The 17,530-nt window shown below is 42.1% G+C and overlaps 1 protein-coding gene across 1 annotated transcript in view; it reads right to left on the bottom strand.

Annotated features, from left to right (window-relative positions):
* The window catches only part of LOC140480447 (dynein axonemal heavy chain 11-like), a 445,469-nt gene that overhangs the window by 414,189 nt on the left and 13,750 nt on the right, over window positions 1-17,530 (bottom strand). The window contains exon 3 of the mRNA XM_072575322.1: window positions 1,246-1,448. Within this exon, the coding sequence (XP_072431423.1) occupies window positions 1,246-1,448 (203 nt within the window). The remainder of the gene's footprint in view (window positions 1-1,245; window positions 1,449-17,530) is intronic.

The following is a 17,530-nucleotide window of genomic DNA, read 5'->3' on the forward strand; positions in this document are numbered from 1 at the left end:
GCATGTGCAATGTAAATTAGAGTAACATGCTTTCGATCTATATGATTGAAAACAAATATTTAATGTAGCCTGGCTTTGCTGATGTGTGGTCTTTGCCCATGTAATGTCACCAACTGTCACATACTTGTCAGCTGCCTGCAAAAAGATGGCAGAGACCAAACTGCCTTTGCTGCTCCCAGTTCCGCCAATATTCCCTGTTCCCTTCTGTTTTTGTTTACTTACACGTCCTGCTGTCCACCTTCCTCCACCACTTCTTTCCATTCAAGGGAGAGAGCACCAAAGGGAATAGGAGGCAGCATCTAAGGCAACAGTGAAGACAGAGGATATGGAGGAAATGACAGGAATCATAAGTGGGAAGGAATGGTGATGTGAAGCAGAGGGAATGGTGAAGGAAGCAGCAGAGCAAACAGCACAAGTAGGAGAAAGCAAAGAGTGGTGAAAAGAGCAGCAAGCAACTGGAATGGCAAAACAGACGACAGGCTGTGAAAGGGTTCTTGAAGCCAGGAATTCTCCAGTTTCTGTATACCCAGCCCCCAGAAATAAAAAATCAGAGTCCAAATGTTCAATATTAATGGTTCCTAACATATAGGGAGGAGAAAGCAAAGACTGAAGACGCTGGAGATCAGAGTGGAAGAGTGTGATGCTGAAAAAGCACAGCCGGTCAGGCAGCATCCGAGGAACAGGAGAGTCGGTGTTTCAAGCATAAGCCCTTCATCAGGAACTCCTGAACAGCTTACGCTCAAAACATTGACTTCCCTACTCCTCGGATGCTGCCTGACGGGCTGTCCTTTTCCAGGACCAGAGTCTTCGACTCTGTTCTTAATATGCAGGTGATCATGCTATTAACACTGATTAGGCTACGTAGACAGATATGATTTTTTTGCCTGTGAAATGTTATCACTAGATGAGACAGAAAAGATCTAATTTTACATTTTACCAACTGGTGGGTAATATGGTAAACTAGACTACCCAGACATTGTCAACAATGGATACAATCGGATGAATTATGAAATGGGCAGACATTCCACTCGGCAATATTATGTGCAGCTAGTGGTGCTCAGAATCACCAACATATATTCATATCCACAGTATCATCAATCAGATTCTTAAATTGCTGATCAATATAGATGAGTGATTTATTGATCAATTAATCAATTAATTGAAAGATCTGTGCAACTGCTAATTGTGTATATGGTCAGTGTTAACATCTGCATTTGTGACAAGTATTTAACGTTTGCACCTTACTTGCTCCCATTCCCTGGTTTTTGACTGTTGCCTCCCATTTTGGCTGCAATGCTGGGTATAGGCAGGAGAGTCCGTCCCATCGCTTGGCCATTCACAACATAAACTTTGTTTCTAATATTTTCCACATGACGATCTACATCTTGTGAAATAAACTGTGGCCATGTTCTGTGGTTTCTCTTGCATGAAAGGACTTGTACTAGAACCTAAGGAAAATGGTGGGAGAATATTAATTGGTTTAATTGTATTGCATTATTAATACATCAAACAATTATGAAATAATGACATGTAATGAATTCAAGAAACCTGCCAAAATCTGACATGCTAGAAATGACACAGCCAGTGTCCTGTGAGATTTGGAACACAAGTTACCTGGATTAAGTATTTGAATTTTGGTAACTATGGCCAAGGTTTAGACCTAGCATGTAACTGAGCCACTTCAGTAATGGCAAGATGAGGTCTGCACCCGGTTCAGCCAACATCAGAAGATTTTATATAATTTGTGGAAGTTTCAAATTACATTTTTGGCTTCAACGGAAGTCGTTGGGGGGGGGGGGGGGAATAAGCAAGTAGGATTGCTTTTTGGGTTCACAATCCAGTAATTACAACTGAATAGTGAATTTAAGAAGACTGGAGTTTGGGGATATTCTGGAGGACCACCACTGACTCTAATCCAGTCATAGCTGTCACCTTCAAAATAGCAGGACAAAGACAGAATAATCGATGAAAAGCTACAGAAAAATTATAATGAAACTTACTTCAAAGACCCATTGCTTTGTTAAAAGATTTAATAAGATTTCATTTTATATAAAAGCGAATTCAGTAATTTTGAGAGAAATGGTCCACAATTGCTCTCTGCAGATATGCTGGTGTTTACAGAATCATACCACATTTAGCACTGAAGAATTCAGCCAGAGTCCATGTCAGAGCCTGGATAATAACTCAGTTTGTTCCACTCCCCCACATTTTCTCCATACATTGACAATTTGCTTTACCTTCCAACATAAATCTAATTCAATCCACATTCACCAAACAATCAGGCATTGTTTGCAAATCCTAAACACTCTGTACCATTACTAAGGCTGTATCTCCAAGTCCACATTGGATTTTGTCTTTGGTGTTACTTTTTCTGTTTGTGAATTCTTCATCTGTACGCATCTGAGGGCCTTGGCTCAGTTGGTGATAGAATTGTCTCTGAATCTCAGGCTCGTGGAATCAGGTGCTGAACCAAGAAAAATCTAGGCTACGTTCAGCATTGTACTGAGGGAGTGCTAGACTGAGATACCATATTCGGATGTCCTCTTAGATAGACATGAAAATCAATATTTTGTTTAAGAGGAAGGAAGTTGCCCCCAAGATCCTAGCTAATACTTCTCCTTTAAATCAACATCACAATAAACAAATGATCATTATCACGTTACTCTTTTTGGGAGGGCTGTGTGCAAATTACCAAACATGTTTCCTACTCAGCAGTGACTACATTTAGTTAGTGCTTCATTGACTGTAAAGTACTTTGAAGCATCCAGTGATCACGAAAGGAAATTTCGGTCTGCCAGGTTTTGACTCCAATGTATCTGGGCCAGATTCCTCTCAATCTTGGGGAAATCAGCCCTCCCCAAGTTTAAAAGGGGCAAAACATTGTGAATGCTGGAAATCTGAAGTAAAAACAAAAACCACTAAGAATTCATCAGTTCTGGTAGCATCTGTGAGGAGAGAAACAGAATTAACATTTTCAGTTCAATATGGTTTCTTCGGAACACAAAGTTAATTTGTTTTAAAATTCTAATCTTTTCCTTGTCTTTCTCCATAGCTACTCTAAACTTGATACAAAGATGACTATTCAGAAAGATGCTGTACCACTGAGGCATACTCCAACTGACCCATTTCACTCCCCTATTAGCATCTCTAATTGCTTAGTGCACAGTTCTGTGTTAACTACAAAGCTGTAGACCTGTAGATCAGATCAGGTAAAGGATGGTAAATATCCTTCCCTGAAGAATGCTAAGGAAACAGATGAGTCTTTGCAAAAATTGATGGCAAAGTGGTTGTGATTATGTTACCTTTTTATTCCAGGTTTTTATTGAATTCAAATTCCACCATTTATTTCAAATCCACATCCCCAGAACATCAGCCTTGGCATGTGCACATTACAGTGTATGGCCCCACCTCCCTGCATCAACTTCCAATGAAGTCACACAATTGCAGAAAATCAAGAAATATCAAGAAATATCTCTCGTGCCATCCAATGAGTCCAGGTGCTTCTCAAGATCAGAAAGAGTTACAAAAAGCCGACTTCATTTGAGCCTTGCATAGAGTATCATTTAGGGAATTTTTGTGAATCCTGAACACAATGTTGTTCAAATTTAAAGGAACATAGGTACAGGAAAGGAAATAGGTGCCAAACAGGGCAAGACAAAGGCTCAAACCCATCAAAAACAAAAACATAAATTGCAGGAAAAGCTCAGCAGGTCTGGCAGCATCTGTGGACAGAAATCAGAGTTAACGTTTCAGGTCCAGTGACCCTTCTTCACAACTGCTCAAAACAATCAGAGCAGTTTTCAGTTCAGCTGCCCAGTTGTGGAACCGGGAACTACTGAAGAAACTTGAAAGAATAGGAATCAAAAGGAATCTGGAAGTACCAGTAGACCAGCACTGTCACCCAGCTGTCTCACAGATGGTGAAGTTGGTATTCTGCGATGTCAGGGGAGTGAGACAAGACTTGCCCTGTTTAGCACACAAAGAAATCATTGTAAGGTGGAGGGATTTAAGAGGGGTATCTCAGGAGAAAGATATCTAAAACATAGCCAATGTTGTGGTGTTAGGAATGTGAAAGAAAAAATTGCAAAAGGAAGTTACGTACACAGGTAAGGGTGTAGCCATGAAGGGAATCAGTCATGTTCTTCTTTCTAGTTCCTTAAAAATTTCCCAAACAAAAATTCCAGAAACAATAGTACAACATCTCATTACTAGCAACATGGCTGGGTGCTATCCAAAAAAAAAGATAAGTTTTGACTTCGTACAACAGTATGATTTCAATAAAAATTACAACAGACTATGAAATAGGCTGTGAATTCACCAGACATGCATTTTTTAAATTAACGCATGTCAAGATTTAACCTGTGCATTTGCGTGGGTACAATTGATAGGTACGTTTTCTCACCTGGGGTTAAGTCCTCAGAAAATTACATTGACAGTGTATGCATTAAAACCTATTGATTGTGCAACTACATTGTCACAGCACTCAAATATCTATCAAGCCCTGCTATTCCCAGGGACATCTCAATCATGAGCATTATGAGGTTTTAAGTTATCAAACACACAGATCTTATCCTTGTTTATACAAGTCTTTGCTGTAGTATTTTATTGCAAGTATAAACAATTCATCATGAAACAGTTAGCTGTGATTGTAATGGTCACTCATCAACTCCATGGATACAAATGCATAAAACAAAGCAGGTGAGACAGATTGTTTGCTGTGTATTGTATGTAGCTAACCATAACTCAACCTGGCCCTGAGTAAAGAAACAACATATTACAGTCTTGTCTGGTGTAGAAGAATGCAATTTCAGTTTATCACTCCACGTCCCAACCTAAATAAACAAAACAGGGAACACACAGGCATTGTGTTTCTGATGGCTTATTCCAAACAGTTGGTGGGATGAGAGGCTCCTTAACATTTTTGCAAGAAAAAGAAACATGATGAAATTTTAGTCTTTTTGCTGTAATCAATTGAATCTGCAATTAAATGATCTATTTATGTGTAAACATGTCACCAGCAGGAACTGATTACGCAGGCAAGATGACATGTTGAAACAACATCTTGTATCACCAAAAGGCAAATCTACTATATGGCAAAGTATGAATGTGTTACACGCATTAACCAAATTTTTTTAAAAATTGTGATGTGGGATATTCTGCAGGTTCATGGATAAGCAGTGTCAAATGTTGCTAGTGTAATGGGAAGGGGAGCATCAAGGGAGCAGCCATGGTTTTTTTAACAGTTTTATTTGCTAGATACTCTTTCTTCTTGCTTCCTTGGTCTTTAACTTTTCTCTCCGTAATTTATTTGCATTGGCACTTTCATTTATCCTCTCAAGTATCTCAGGTTTCATCTCCACCTCACCTTCTGCATTTTGTTTCAGTGATTCAGGACCAGAATTCAACAGCAAGTATCTTTGGGTGTCTCACCCACAGAATGCTAGCCGACTCCACACTAAAGGGATTTTGGACGTCAGTCTTAGCTGTTTTGCTGAACAAGTATGATTCTGTTAATGTGCACATAAATGACTGGGTGAGATCACTGCAGTCTATAGTCTTGTTGAGGAGCTTCAATGTGCAGGGTTTGGAGTCAAGAGAAGTAGCTAGGTTATTGAGGTTGAAGCCAGAATGTCAAAGTCAGGATTAGTTCAGAAATCGCTGGATGAGCAATGCAGCATCAGGCTGAATGGTAAACTTGTCCTTTCAATTCCATGCTGCTGAGCATCGGATTTCCAGATGACAATTTACACATCTGCTTTTTAGCTGAAGGAGCCAGGCAAAGTGGGAATAGAAGCAAGCATTATGCCCCTTACAGGGCATGGAAAAATTTTGTGGCTACTTGGCCCATTAGATCCATATTGACTGATAAAGAGTTATCAATCATAAGCCTTCCTTCCAGGTTACATATTGATCCACAGCCTTACAAGACCTCAAATATGATGTATTAAGGGCCCCTATCTCTACCATCCTTTTAGACACTGAAATCAATTATCTAACTCCTCCTTCTGATGTGGTTAAAGGAAGTGCCATTTTGATTCTTATCAGAATGGCATTCAGCTCAAATCTCAGAAGATGCAGTGCAGTATAGTTTCAGCAAGGAACTGCCACCCATAGCACTGAAAACTCAGACACAAGACCAAATTTATAGCTTACAACATACTGTCACTATTTTTGACACCTTCATTGGTATGAACAGAAAGTACACACATCTTCCTGTAACTCAAGGATCTTTTCAGACAGGGTTGGGGGAAATCAGCATTTAGGGTCACAGACGGACATCCCTGATCGTGAAACAGCCATTAATACCTGGGAGCAGCGCAGGAACAATTAGGAGCCAGGTGCAGGATGAAGACTTCCCAGTGATGGGCACACAGCCTTTCCTAAATGGGAACCACATTAACCTCATCAAACCTCTCCAAAGAATTCTTAATGAAACGAACAAATTCTTAAAAGAATCATTTCAGAATCAATTTGTTCCTATTTATGAAAAGATGAGAGGGTGGTGTAGTGGCAATGTCATTGGGCAAGGGATCTAGATCCCCAGAATAATATTTTAGGGACATGGGTTTGAATCCCTTTGATCATGAAAGATGGGGAAATTTGAATTCAGTGGAAAAATCCTAGTCTTGTGGTGACCATGAAACCATGTCAATTGTTATAAAAATCCTTCTGGTTCACTAATGCCCTATCGGGAAGGATATCTGCCACTTTACCCAAGGTGGCCTATTTGTGACTCCAGGCCAAACAGCAATGCAGCTGAACAGCTCCTTTGGTCAATTAGGGACGGTCAATAAATGTGGTTCGAGCTGGTAACACTCATGCCTGCAAAGTTGTATGAATTCCACTACTACCAATATTAAGTATAATTTTCTACTCTGTGGAAATCCAGCCACATAGTAACAGTTCCGCATAACATTCAGCTACTTCTTCCTTTCCACAGGGCTAGTGTTACGGATGTCATTGCTGGGTTGCATCTACTGACAGCAAATGACTGATTTCACAGACATCTTCCACAGCATAGATGAACAGGTACATAGATCCTTGAAAGTTGCCACCCAGGTTGATAGGGTTGACAAGGCATAGAGTGTGGAGAAAGTGAGGACTGCAGATGCTGGAGATCAGAGCTGAAAAATGTGCTGCTGGAAAAGTGCAGTAGGTCAGGCAGCATCCAAGGAGCAGGAGAATTGACGTTTCGGGCATAAACCCTTCTTCAGGAATACAGTGTGTCAGCTTTTATTGGTAGATGGATTGAGTTCAGAACCATGAGATCGTGTTGCAGCTGTGTGAAGCCACATTTGAAGTATTGTGTACAGTTCTGGTTACCGCATTATAGGAAGGGTGAGAAAGCTTTGGAAAGGGTTCAGAGGAGATTTACTAGGATGTTGCCTGGTATGGGGGGAAAGTCCTACGAGGCATGCTGAGGGAAATAGATGGTGACATCTTGAAAAATGGCCATATTAGAGAGGACGAAGTATTGGCTGTCTTGAAATGCATAAAAGTGGATAAATCGCCAGGACCTGATCAGGTGTACCCTCGAGCTCTGTGGGAAGCTAGAGAAGTGATTGCTGGGCCTCTTGCTGAGATATTTGTATCATCGATAGTCACAGGTGAGGTGCTGGAAGAGTAGAGGTGCCACTGTTTAAGGAGGGTGGTAAAGATAAACCAGGGAACTATAGACCAGTGAGCCTGACCTCGGTGGTGGGCAAGTTGTTGGAGGGAATCCTGAGGGACAGGATGTACATGTATTTGTAAAGGCAAGGACTGATTAGGGATAGTCAACATGGCTTTGTGTGTGGGAAACCATGTCTCACAAACTTGAGTTTTTTGAGGAAGTAACGAAGAGGATTGATGAGGGCAGAACGGTGGATTTCAGTAAAGCTTTTGACATGGTTCCCCGTGGGAGACTGGTTAGCAAGGTTAGATCTCATGGAATACAGGGAGAACTAGCCATTCGGATACAGAACTGGCTCAAAGGTAGAAGGTAGAGGGTGGTTGTGGAGGGTTGTTTATCAGACTGGAGGCCTGTGACCAGTGGAGTGCCACAAGGATCGGTGCTGAGTCCACTACTTTTCAACATTTATATACATGATTTGGATGCGAGCATAAGAGGTATAGTTAGTAAGTTTACAGATGACACCAAAATTGGAGGTGTCGTGGGCAGCAAAGAAGGTTACATCAGATTACGACGGGATCTTGATCAGATGGGCCAATGGGCTGAGAAGTGGCAGATGGAGTTTAATTTAGATAAATGCAAGCTGCTGCATTTTGGGAAAACAAATCTTAGCAGGACTTATACACTTAATAGTAAGTTCCTAGGGAGTGTTAATGAACAAAGAGACCTTAGAGTGCAGGTTCATAGCTCCTTGAAAGAGGAGCTGCAGGTAGATAGGATAGTGAAGGCGGCGTTTGGTATGCTTTCCTTTATTGAGTACAGGAGTTGGGAGGTCATGTTGCAGCTGTACAGGACATTGGTTAGGCCACTGTTGGAATATTGCATGCAATTCTGGTCTCCTTCCTATTGGAAAGATGTTGTGAAACTTGAAAGGGTCCAAAAAAAGATTTAAGGATGTTGCCAGGGTTGGAGGATTTGAGCTATCGGAGAGGCTGAATAGGCTGGGGCTGTTTTCCCTGGAGCGTCGGAGGCTGAGGGGTGACCTTATAGAGGTTTACAAAATCAGGACGGGCATGGATAGGGTCTTTTCCCTGGGGTTGGGGAGTGAGGAACTAAAGGGCATAGGTTAAGGGTGAGAGGGGAAAGATATAAAAGAGACCTAAGGAGCAACCTTTTCATGCAGAGGGTGGTATGTGTGTGGAATGAGCTGCCAGAGGAAATGGTGGACGATGTTACAATTGCAACATTTAAAAGACATCTGGATGGTTATATGAATAGGAAGGGTTTGGAGGGATATGGGCCGGGTGCTGGCAGGTGGGACTAGATTGGGTTGGGATATCTGGTCGGCATGGACGGGTTGGACCGATGGGTCTGTTTCCGTGCTGTAATCTTCTATGACTCGAGGCTGTTTTCGTTAGAGAGAAGAAAGGTGAGTGGTGACTTAATTGAGACATATCAGATAATCAGATAGTTAGATAGGGTGGATGGTGAGACCCTTTCTCCTCGGATGGAGATGGCTAGCACAAGGGGACACAGCTTTAAGTTGAGGGGTGATAGACATACAACAGATGTCACCAATAGTTTCTTTAGTCAGAAGAGTAGGGGCATAGAACGTACTGCCTGCAACAGTAGTTGACTCGCCAACTTTAAGGGATAGACACATGGACGAGAATGGAATAGTGTCGGTTAGATGGGCTTCAGATTTGTTCCACATGTTGGCGCAACATCGAAAGCCAAAGGGCCTGTGCTGCACTGTAATGTTCTATGTTTTATGTCTTGCAAGGACGCTGCATCTTAAAAACATTGTGGTGATAAGCATAAATACTGGGCAAGCAACCTTTGATGGAAAAATCAGTCTCCAGATCAACTTGAAGCAGATGGCACGACTCTGTGAAAGTCCCCCATGCAGGGAGGTCTGCTCTCATAGGCAAGTTCTCACTGACAGCATGCACTGATCTGATGCCTCTGGTGTTTACACATCTGCCTAGGTTAACCTGTGGTATATTTAACTTCACTGCTTAAATGATGTAATGCTATCAGAATCTCTAGAATTCCCACCCTGTCTCACTTGTTGCACATTATATTTCATGTACAAACAGAACTCGCAGAAAACCACTCGTGAGTACAAGATCCTGCAATCAATATCAAGTCCATGTCAATGCTTGGTTTCTGCACACCCAGTTAATTTGGTTTCTATACACAAACCGTGAACTGAAAGTCAAAGGTTCGCAAAGAATATAACCACATTTTCTCTATTTAAGCACTAAAGGTTTCCCTGTTTAAGCACTGCCTGGCTTGAAACCTTACAGTACAAACACAAAGGCCCCATGTCTCAAATTTTATTGTACTTTAGATGAATTAAACTTAAACCAAATGTATGGAAAATCGTAAAGAGCACACCTGAAATTGCCCAAGCCATGTTCACTATGGGATAGCTTTCTCACCAAATGCAATAAACAGTCAAAATCTACCCGGACTTATCCAAATCTGGCAGAGGCAGAAAGATTTATGTTAACACCCTCAATCTGCACCTTCCACAGATGATTTCTTTTAGTGATTAATGACATACCAACAAACAATTAAAGGGTGTAGGGTGCAGTTATACAGCATGGCTGCCTACAGACAGTGGCACCTATTCTGTGAACTAGCAGTGGCAACTGAGGTGGGTGCGTGTGTGTATGTGTTTATGGGGCAAAATGTTAAGAAAATTTGCATGCATATGACAGCCATTTTGCTTTTTACGACCATAAGAAAGATAAACAGGAGTAGGTAGTTTGACCCCTCGAACACCATCCATGATGGTCATGGCTTACCCAACACATGCCCACTTCACTACCCTTGCCCTATAACCCTGGATTCTCCTACAGAACAAGAATTTAAGCTCACTCTTAAACATACACAAGGACTCTGCCCCGCAGCTATGTGGGAAGAAGTTCCAAAGACTCACAAGCCTCTAAGAAGATATTTCTCCTCACCCCAACCTTAAATGTATTATGAGACTATGCCATCTCGTCCTAGATTCTCCCATGAGGGGAAACATTCCCTCAACATCTACCCTGTCAAGCACTTTTTGAATCTTATTTCTTTTAATGAGATCACCTCTCATTCCTCTAAGTTCCAATGAGTCGAGTCTCAATCTGTTTAATCTTTATGCATAATTCCTGGTGTGGAAGGATTGTCTTGTATGACTGAACTTTCTCTGAACTACCTCCAATGAAATACTTCCCTTCTTTAAATAAGGGGTCTACAACTTGTTACAATACTTCAGATGATGCAGAGCACTTCAACAGCAGCATGTTGAAGGTTGTTTGAATAGCTGTTTACTAATCTCATTCTCAAGTGCTGCCTTCCCTTCAGAAACCTATGGGCCTAGTAACTCTGCTGTAAAGCACCTCAATAAAAATTCACTAATCCTACTATAGAGATAATCCTACAATTATACCAGCACATTGCAGACACCTGCCTAAAATATGAACGCGATAAAAACGTATTCTATGAATACAATCAGACGTTTTTTTAAATAAGAGATGTTATGTATGTACATGTCTGTCATACTACAAACCGACCGACTGCCACAGCTACCTAGATTACACTTCCTCCCACCCTGCCCCCATCCCATACTCCCAATTCCTTCGCCTCCGCCGCAGTTGCTCCCAGGAGGACCAATTCCATTACCGAACAAGCCAAATGGCCTCCTTCTTCAAAGACCACAATTTCTCCTCCAACGTGGTTGACGATGCTCTCCACCGCATCTCCTCCACTTCCCGCACCTTCAATCTTGAACCCCGCCACTCCAATCGCCACCAGGACAGAACCCCACTGGTCCTCACCTTCCACCCCACCAACCTCCGGATACATCGTAGCATCCTTCGTCATTTCCGCTACCTCCAAACAGACCCCAACCACCAGGGATATATTTCCCTCCCTATCCCTATCAGCGTTCCAGAGAGACCACTCCCTCCGTGACTCCCTCGTCAGGTCCACACCCCCCACCAACCCAACCTCTACGCCCAGCACCTTCCCCTGCAACCGAAAGAAGTGCAAAACTTGCGCCCTCACCTCCCTCCAAGGCCCCAATGGATCCTTCCATATCCGTCGCAAATTCACCTGCACCTCCACACGCATCATTTAATGTATCCGTTGCACCCGATGTGGTCTCCTCTACATTGGGGATACAGGCTGCCTATTTGCGGAACGTTTCAGGACACACCTCTGGGACACCCGCACCAATCAACCCAACCGCCCCATGGCTGAACACTTGAACTCCCCCTCCCACTCCACCAAAGACATACAGGTCCTTGGCCTCCTCCATCGCCAGACCCTGATCACATGACGCCTGGAGGAAGAGCACCTCATCTTCCGCCTAGGAACCCTCCAACCACACGGGATGAATGTAGATTTCTCCAGCTTCCTCATTTCCCTGCCCCCCACCTTATCTCAGTCCCAACCCCGGATTCAGCACCGCCCTCTTGACCTGCAATCTTCTTCCCGACCTCTCCGCCCCCAACCCCCTCTCCGGCCTATCACCCTCACCTCCTTCCACCTATTGGATTCCCAGCGCCCCTCCCCCAAATTTCCTCCCCCCCACCCCTTTATCTCAGCCCGCCTGGCACACCAGCCTCATTCCTGAAGAAAGGCTTATGCCCAAAATGTCGATTCTCCTGCTCCTTGGATGCTGCCTGGCCTGCTGTGTTTTTCCAGCACCACATTTTTCAACTCTGTTCTCCAGCATCTGCAGTCCTCACTTTTTCCATGTCTGTCATATAAAAGCAAAATACTGTGGATGCTGAAAACCTGAAACAACAAAAAAAAACTGGCAGCATCTGTGGAGAAAAATAGTTCATACTCAGTCTCCCCTTCCAATACCACACTTGAAACATTAACTATTTTTGTCTCCACAGTTGCTGCTAGACCTACTGAGTTTCTCCAGCACATACTTTTTTTTATTTTCTACCTTTGTCATAGTCTAGCAACCACAGAAATATTGACCACTTCTGATATACCCTGGTAAAGATTCAACACAGGACTATCTGCATGCCAAATAGCAGAAACAATGTGCAAGCTAAGTCACCCCACAACCAACAAATTAGGTTTAAGCTACGTAATCCTGCCACATCCTATAGACCAGTGAGCCTGACCTCGGTGGTGGGCAAGGTGTTGGAGAGAATCCTGAGGGACAGGATGTAAACATATTTGGAAAGGCAAGGACTGGTTTGGGATAGTCAACATGGCTTTGTGCGTGGTAAATCATGTCTCACAAACTTGATTGAATTTTTTTTGAAGAAGTAACAAATAGAATTGATGAGAATAGAGCGGTAGATGTGATCTATATGGACTTCAGTAAGGCGTTCGACTAGGTTCCCCATGGGAGACTGATTAGCAAGATTAGATTTCATGGAATACCAGGAGAACTAGCCATTTGGATACAGAACTGGCTCAATGGTAGAAGACAGAGGGTGGTGGTGGAGGGTTGTTTTTCAGACTGGAGGCTTGTGACCAGTGGAGTGTCACAAGGATCAGTCCTGGGTCCACTACTTTTCATTAATTATATAAATGATTTGGATGCAAGCATAAGAGGTACAGTTAGTAAGTTTGCAGATGACACCAAAATTGGAGATGGAGTGGACAGCGAAGAGGGTTACCTCAGATTACAACAGGATCTGGACCAGATGGGCCAATAGGCTGAGAAGTGGTAGATGGAGTTTAATTCAGATAAATGCGAGGTGTTGCATTTTGGGAAAGCAAATCTTAGCAGGACGTATACACTTAATGGTAAGGTCCTAGGGAGTGTTGCTGAACAAAGAAACCTTGGAGTGCAGGTTCATAGCTCCTTGAAAGTGGAGTAGCAGGTAGATAGGATAGTGAAGGTGGTGTTTGGTATGCTTTCGTTTATTGGTCAGAGTATTGAGTACAGGAGTTGGGAGGTCATGTTGCGGCTGTACAGGACATTGGTAAGGCCACTGTTGGAATATTGCATGCAATTCTGGTCTCCTTCCTATTGAAAAGATGTTGTGAAACTTGAAAGGGTTCAGATAAGATATATAAGGATGTTGCCACGGTTGGAGGATTTGAGCTATGCGGAGAGGCTGAACAGGCTGGGGCTGTTTTCCCTGGAGCGCCGAAGGCTGAGGGGTGACCTTATAGAGGTTTACAAAATTATGATGGGGTTGAATAGGTAACTAGGCAAAGTCTTTTCCCTGGGGTCGGGGAGTCCAGAACTAGAGGGCATAGGTTTAGGGTGAGAGGGGAAAGTTATAAAAGAGACCTAAGGGGCAACGTTTTCACACAGAGGGTGGTATGTGTATGGAATGTGCTGCCAGAGGAAGTGGTGGAGGCTGGTACAATTGCAACATTTAAAAGGCATTTGGATAGGTATAAGAATAGGAAGGGTTTGGAGGGATATGGGCCGGGTGCTGGCAGGTGGGACTAGATTGGTTTGGGATATCTGGTCGGCATGGATGGGTTGGAACAAAGGGTCTTTATTCCATGCTGTACATCTCTATGACTCTATCCAATTATGAATAGTACTGGATGATAAAACAATTAACAGGAAGAGGCAGCTCCACAAAAATCCCCACACACAACAATGCAGGATCCCAGAACATCAGTACAAAAGAAAAGGTTAAGGCATTTGAATCAACTTCAGCCAGAAGTGCCGAATGGATGATCTAAATCAGCCTCCTCCCAAATTCCCCAGTGTCACAGATTCCAGCCTTTATCCAATCTGATTCACTTCACTAGACGTCAAGAAGTGGGTAGGCAATGACAATCTCCAACAAAAGAGAATCTGAACATTTCCACTTCACATTCAATGGCATTACAATCATTAAATTAACTATTAACATCCTGGGAGTCACCATTGACCAAAAACTGAACATAACCAGCCATATAAATACTGTCGCTATAAGAACAGGTCAGAAACTAAGAATTCTATAGTGATTAACTCATAGCCTGTTGACCATCAACAAGTACAAGTCAGGAGTGTCCAACAAGTCTTCAACTGCCTGGATGAGTGCAGCTCCAACAAAACTCAAGAAGCTTAATACCATTTAAGACAAAGCAACTCTGGTTGATGGACACCGGATTATTCACCTTTAATATGAATTCATATCGCCAACATTCAATGCCAACAGCATGTACCAACTATAAGATGCACTGCACAAACTGTCATGTTTCCTTCAAAAGCATCTACCAAACTCATAACCACTGTTACCTTGGAGGACAAAGGCAGCAGCAACTGAAAGATCCCCACCAAGACACACACAATTGTGACTGCGAATTAGATCACTATTCCTTCACTATTCCTTCACTGCAACTGGAATTCCTAACTGCACTGTGGGCCTAACTACCCACCAGTAATCATCATAGAATCCCTACACTGTGGAAACAGGCTATTTGGTCCAACAAGTCCACACCAAACCTCTGAAGAGTATCCTATCCAGACTCATTACCTTTTACTCGACATTTACCCCTGAATAATGCACCTAACCTACACATCTCTGAATGCTTTGGGCAATTGCCCAATTCACGTAATGTGCTCATCTTTTGGACTGTGGGAGGAAACCGGAGCACCCGGAGGAAACCCATGCAGACTCGGGGAGAATGTGCAAACTGTCATAACTGTCCCATATATTAATGGTTACTATTAGATAATGGGGATTAGTTAGTTTAATTAACTGGACACTGATGCACAGTGATTGCAACAGTGCACGTTCAAGTCCTGGACCTTATTCAATGTGCAAACAGACAGTTGCCCAAAGCTGGAATCGAACCAAGGTCCCTGAGGCTGTGAGGCAGCAGTGCTAACCACTGAGCCATCATCGTAGTTAAAGGTTGCAGCTCACCTGCACCTACTCAAAAGCAATTAGGAATGGACAATAAAGGCTGGCTTAGCCAGTGATGCCCATGTCCTATGATTGGATTTTTAAAAAAATGTTTGAAATTGTAGTACTGGACTATTTTAAGTGAGTACTGTCAGCATCATTATCTTCCAAGAGGAAGTTGTGGAGTTGATTGAGTGAGTCATTCAATGAAACTCACACTTGTTATTGGCTTAAAGAAGTTGAAATAGTAGAAATCTGTAAATGGTAATTGCTTTCTGTCTCACTGAACTCATTACTCATAACATGAAAGGTAGAAATAAGGGGCATAACTGTCCCATATATTAATGGTTACTATTAGATAATGGGGATTAGTTAGTTTAATTAACTGGACACTGATGCACAGTGATTGCAACAGTGCACGTTCAAGTCCTGGACCTTATTCAACCCAGTCCAACACCGTCAGCTCCACATCAAGTCCTGTACCAGCTGAGGTCACTATGAAGGTCCTGTCTTCTCAACCTTACCCCTTGCCTAAGACAAGATGACATTCAGGTTACATATACACCTCTAGTCTCCTTTTATAACAGAATAACCCTCCTGGATCATGGGGTCTTTACTTTTGTATTCCACTACATAAATAAACGAGTGTTCAATCCCAGACCCATGCTGAGTTAGAATTCAGCCGGGAATAGCAATGCAAGTGTCACAGCTCGCCTCAGGCAGAGGAAGGAATCCTGGTGATACATATAAATAGGTTAGCAGTCGAGAAGTGGATCGAGTTTTGCTTCTGTGCTCCCCAAAACCCACTAAACTGATTAGCCTGCTAACACTCAAAGTTCTTTAATTTAAAAAAAATAATTTATTCATAAAACTATCTTTATATACATAAATAGTCACTAAAGCAGTTCACTTCTATAACATTGGAGGTTGACACCATCCAACAAACAAACCAAAGGCATTTTTTAATTGTGCAAGATTATATTTACATGCTCACTCTCAACATCCAGCCTTACAGAGGAAGGACAAAACCTTCTCTGAGATACAGAGAGAGAGTTTTTGTATTCTTTAAAGACATATACCAGCATGAATCACTTCCCCAAGCTAAAGAGGAAAATGTTAATTGACTCAGATAAAGACACCAGCTGATAAATCCAGCCTTTCTCACCTCCTTTTAGTTTCCAGGTTCCTGAATAATGGAAAACATGACCTGAAGGTGTTAGAACTGAGATGCTACTAAAATTTGAGGGAAGCAGTCTAATTACAATATTCAATTACACTTACATCCCTGAAAAGCATTTGATTCTCTGACGCAGAATGCCTGCATATTTATGAAATAATTTAAAAATGCAGAATTAAATATTTTTAAGCAATCCTAAATTTGTTATGAAATCACATTTTGTAGCAAAATTACATTATTTATTAAGTGGGCTGAATAATATTTTTAAGTAACCTAAACAGCAGTTCTCAAAATGGCAAGATACTCACATAACTTAGTAATTGGCAAGGTGAAGTTATTAGAAATGAGCTTTGTTGTCTGGAAACAGATCACCAGGACAATCAGTTTAAACTTATCAACCATGTTTGACAAATCTGTTTGGAGGTTTTTTTTTGTGAAGGATGTGATTGGCACAATGGATGAAGAGTGAATCAGTCAATGTGGTATATTTAGGATTTTTGAAATCCTTCAATAAAGTCCACATAAAAAGTTAGTGAACAAAACTAGATCGTGAGCCTGAGGTAACAACTGACATTGATTGAGAATTGAAAGACAGATAGAAAACAGAGGGCAAGAATTCTCAGATGGACAGGCTGTGACTAGTAGGATACCTCAAGGATCAGTGACTGAATCCTAGATACTCTCAATTTCTATTTGGATGTTGGACAAAGTTTCCAAGTTTGTTGGTCAAACAAAACCAGGCAACTGACTAATTTGTGAATGGGGGTTACTTAAAAATATTGTTACAAGTTCATTTTGACTAGAGGTCAAGATTATGCCAATAATTATACTCCTCCAACTCCCTACCTGCCCCTTCTTCTGCAATTATTCTGCAAACATATGCTCGCCTGTGTCTGACCAGTCAAAATATTACAGACA

This window comes from Chiloscyllium punctatum, chromosome 8 (assembly GCF_047496795.1).
Source record: "Chiloscyllium punctatum isolate Juve2018m chromosome 8, sChiPun1.3, whole genome shotgun sequence".
Classification (NCBI taxonomy): domain Eukaryota; kingdom Metazoa; phylum Chordata; class Chondrichthyes; order Orectolobiformes; family Hemiscylliidae; genus Chiloscyllium; species Chiloscyllium punctatum.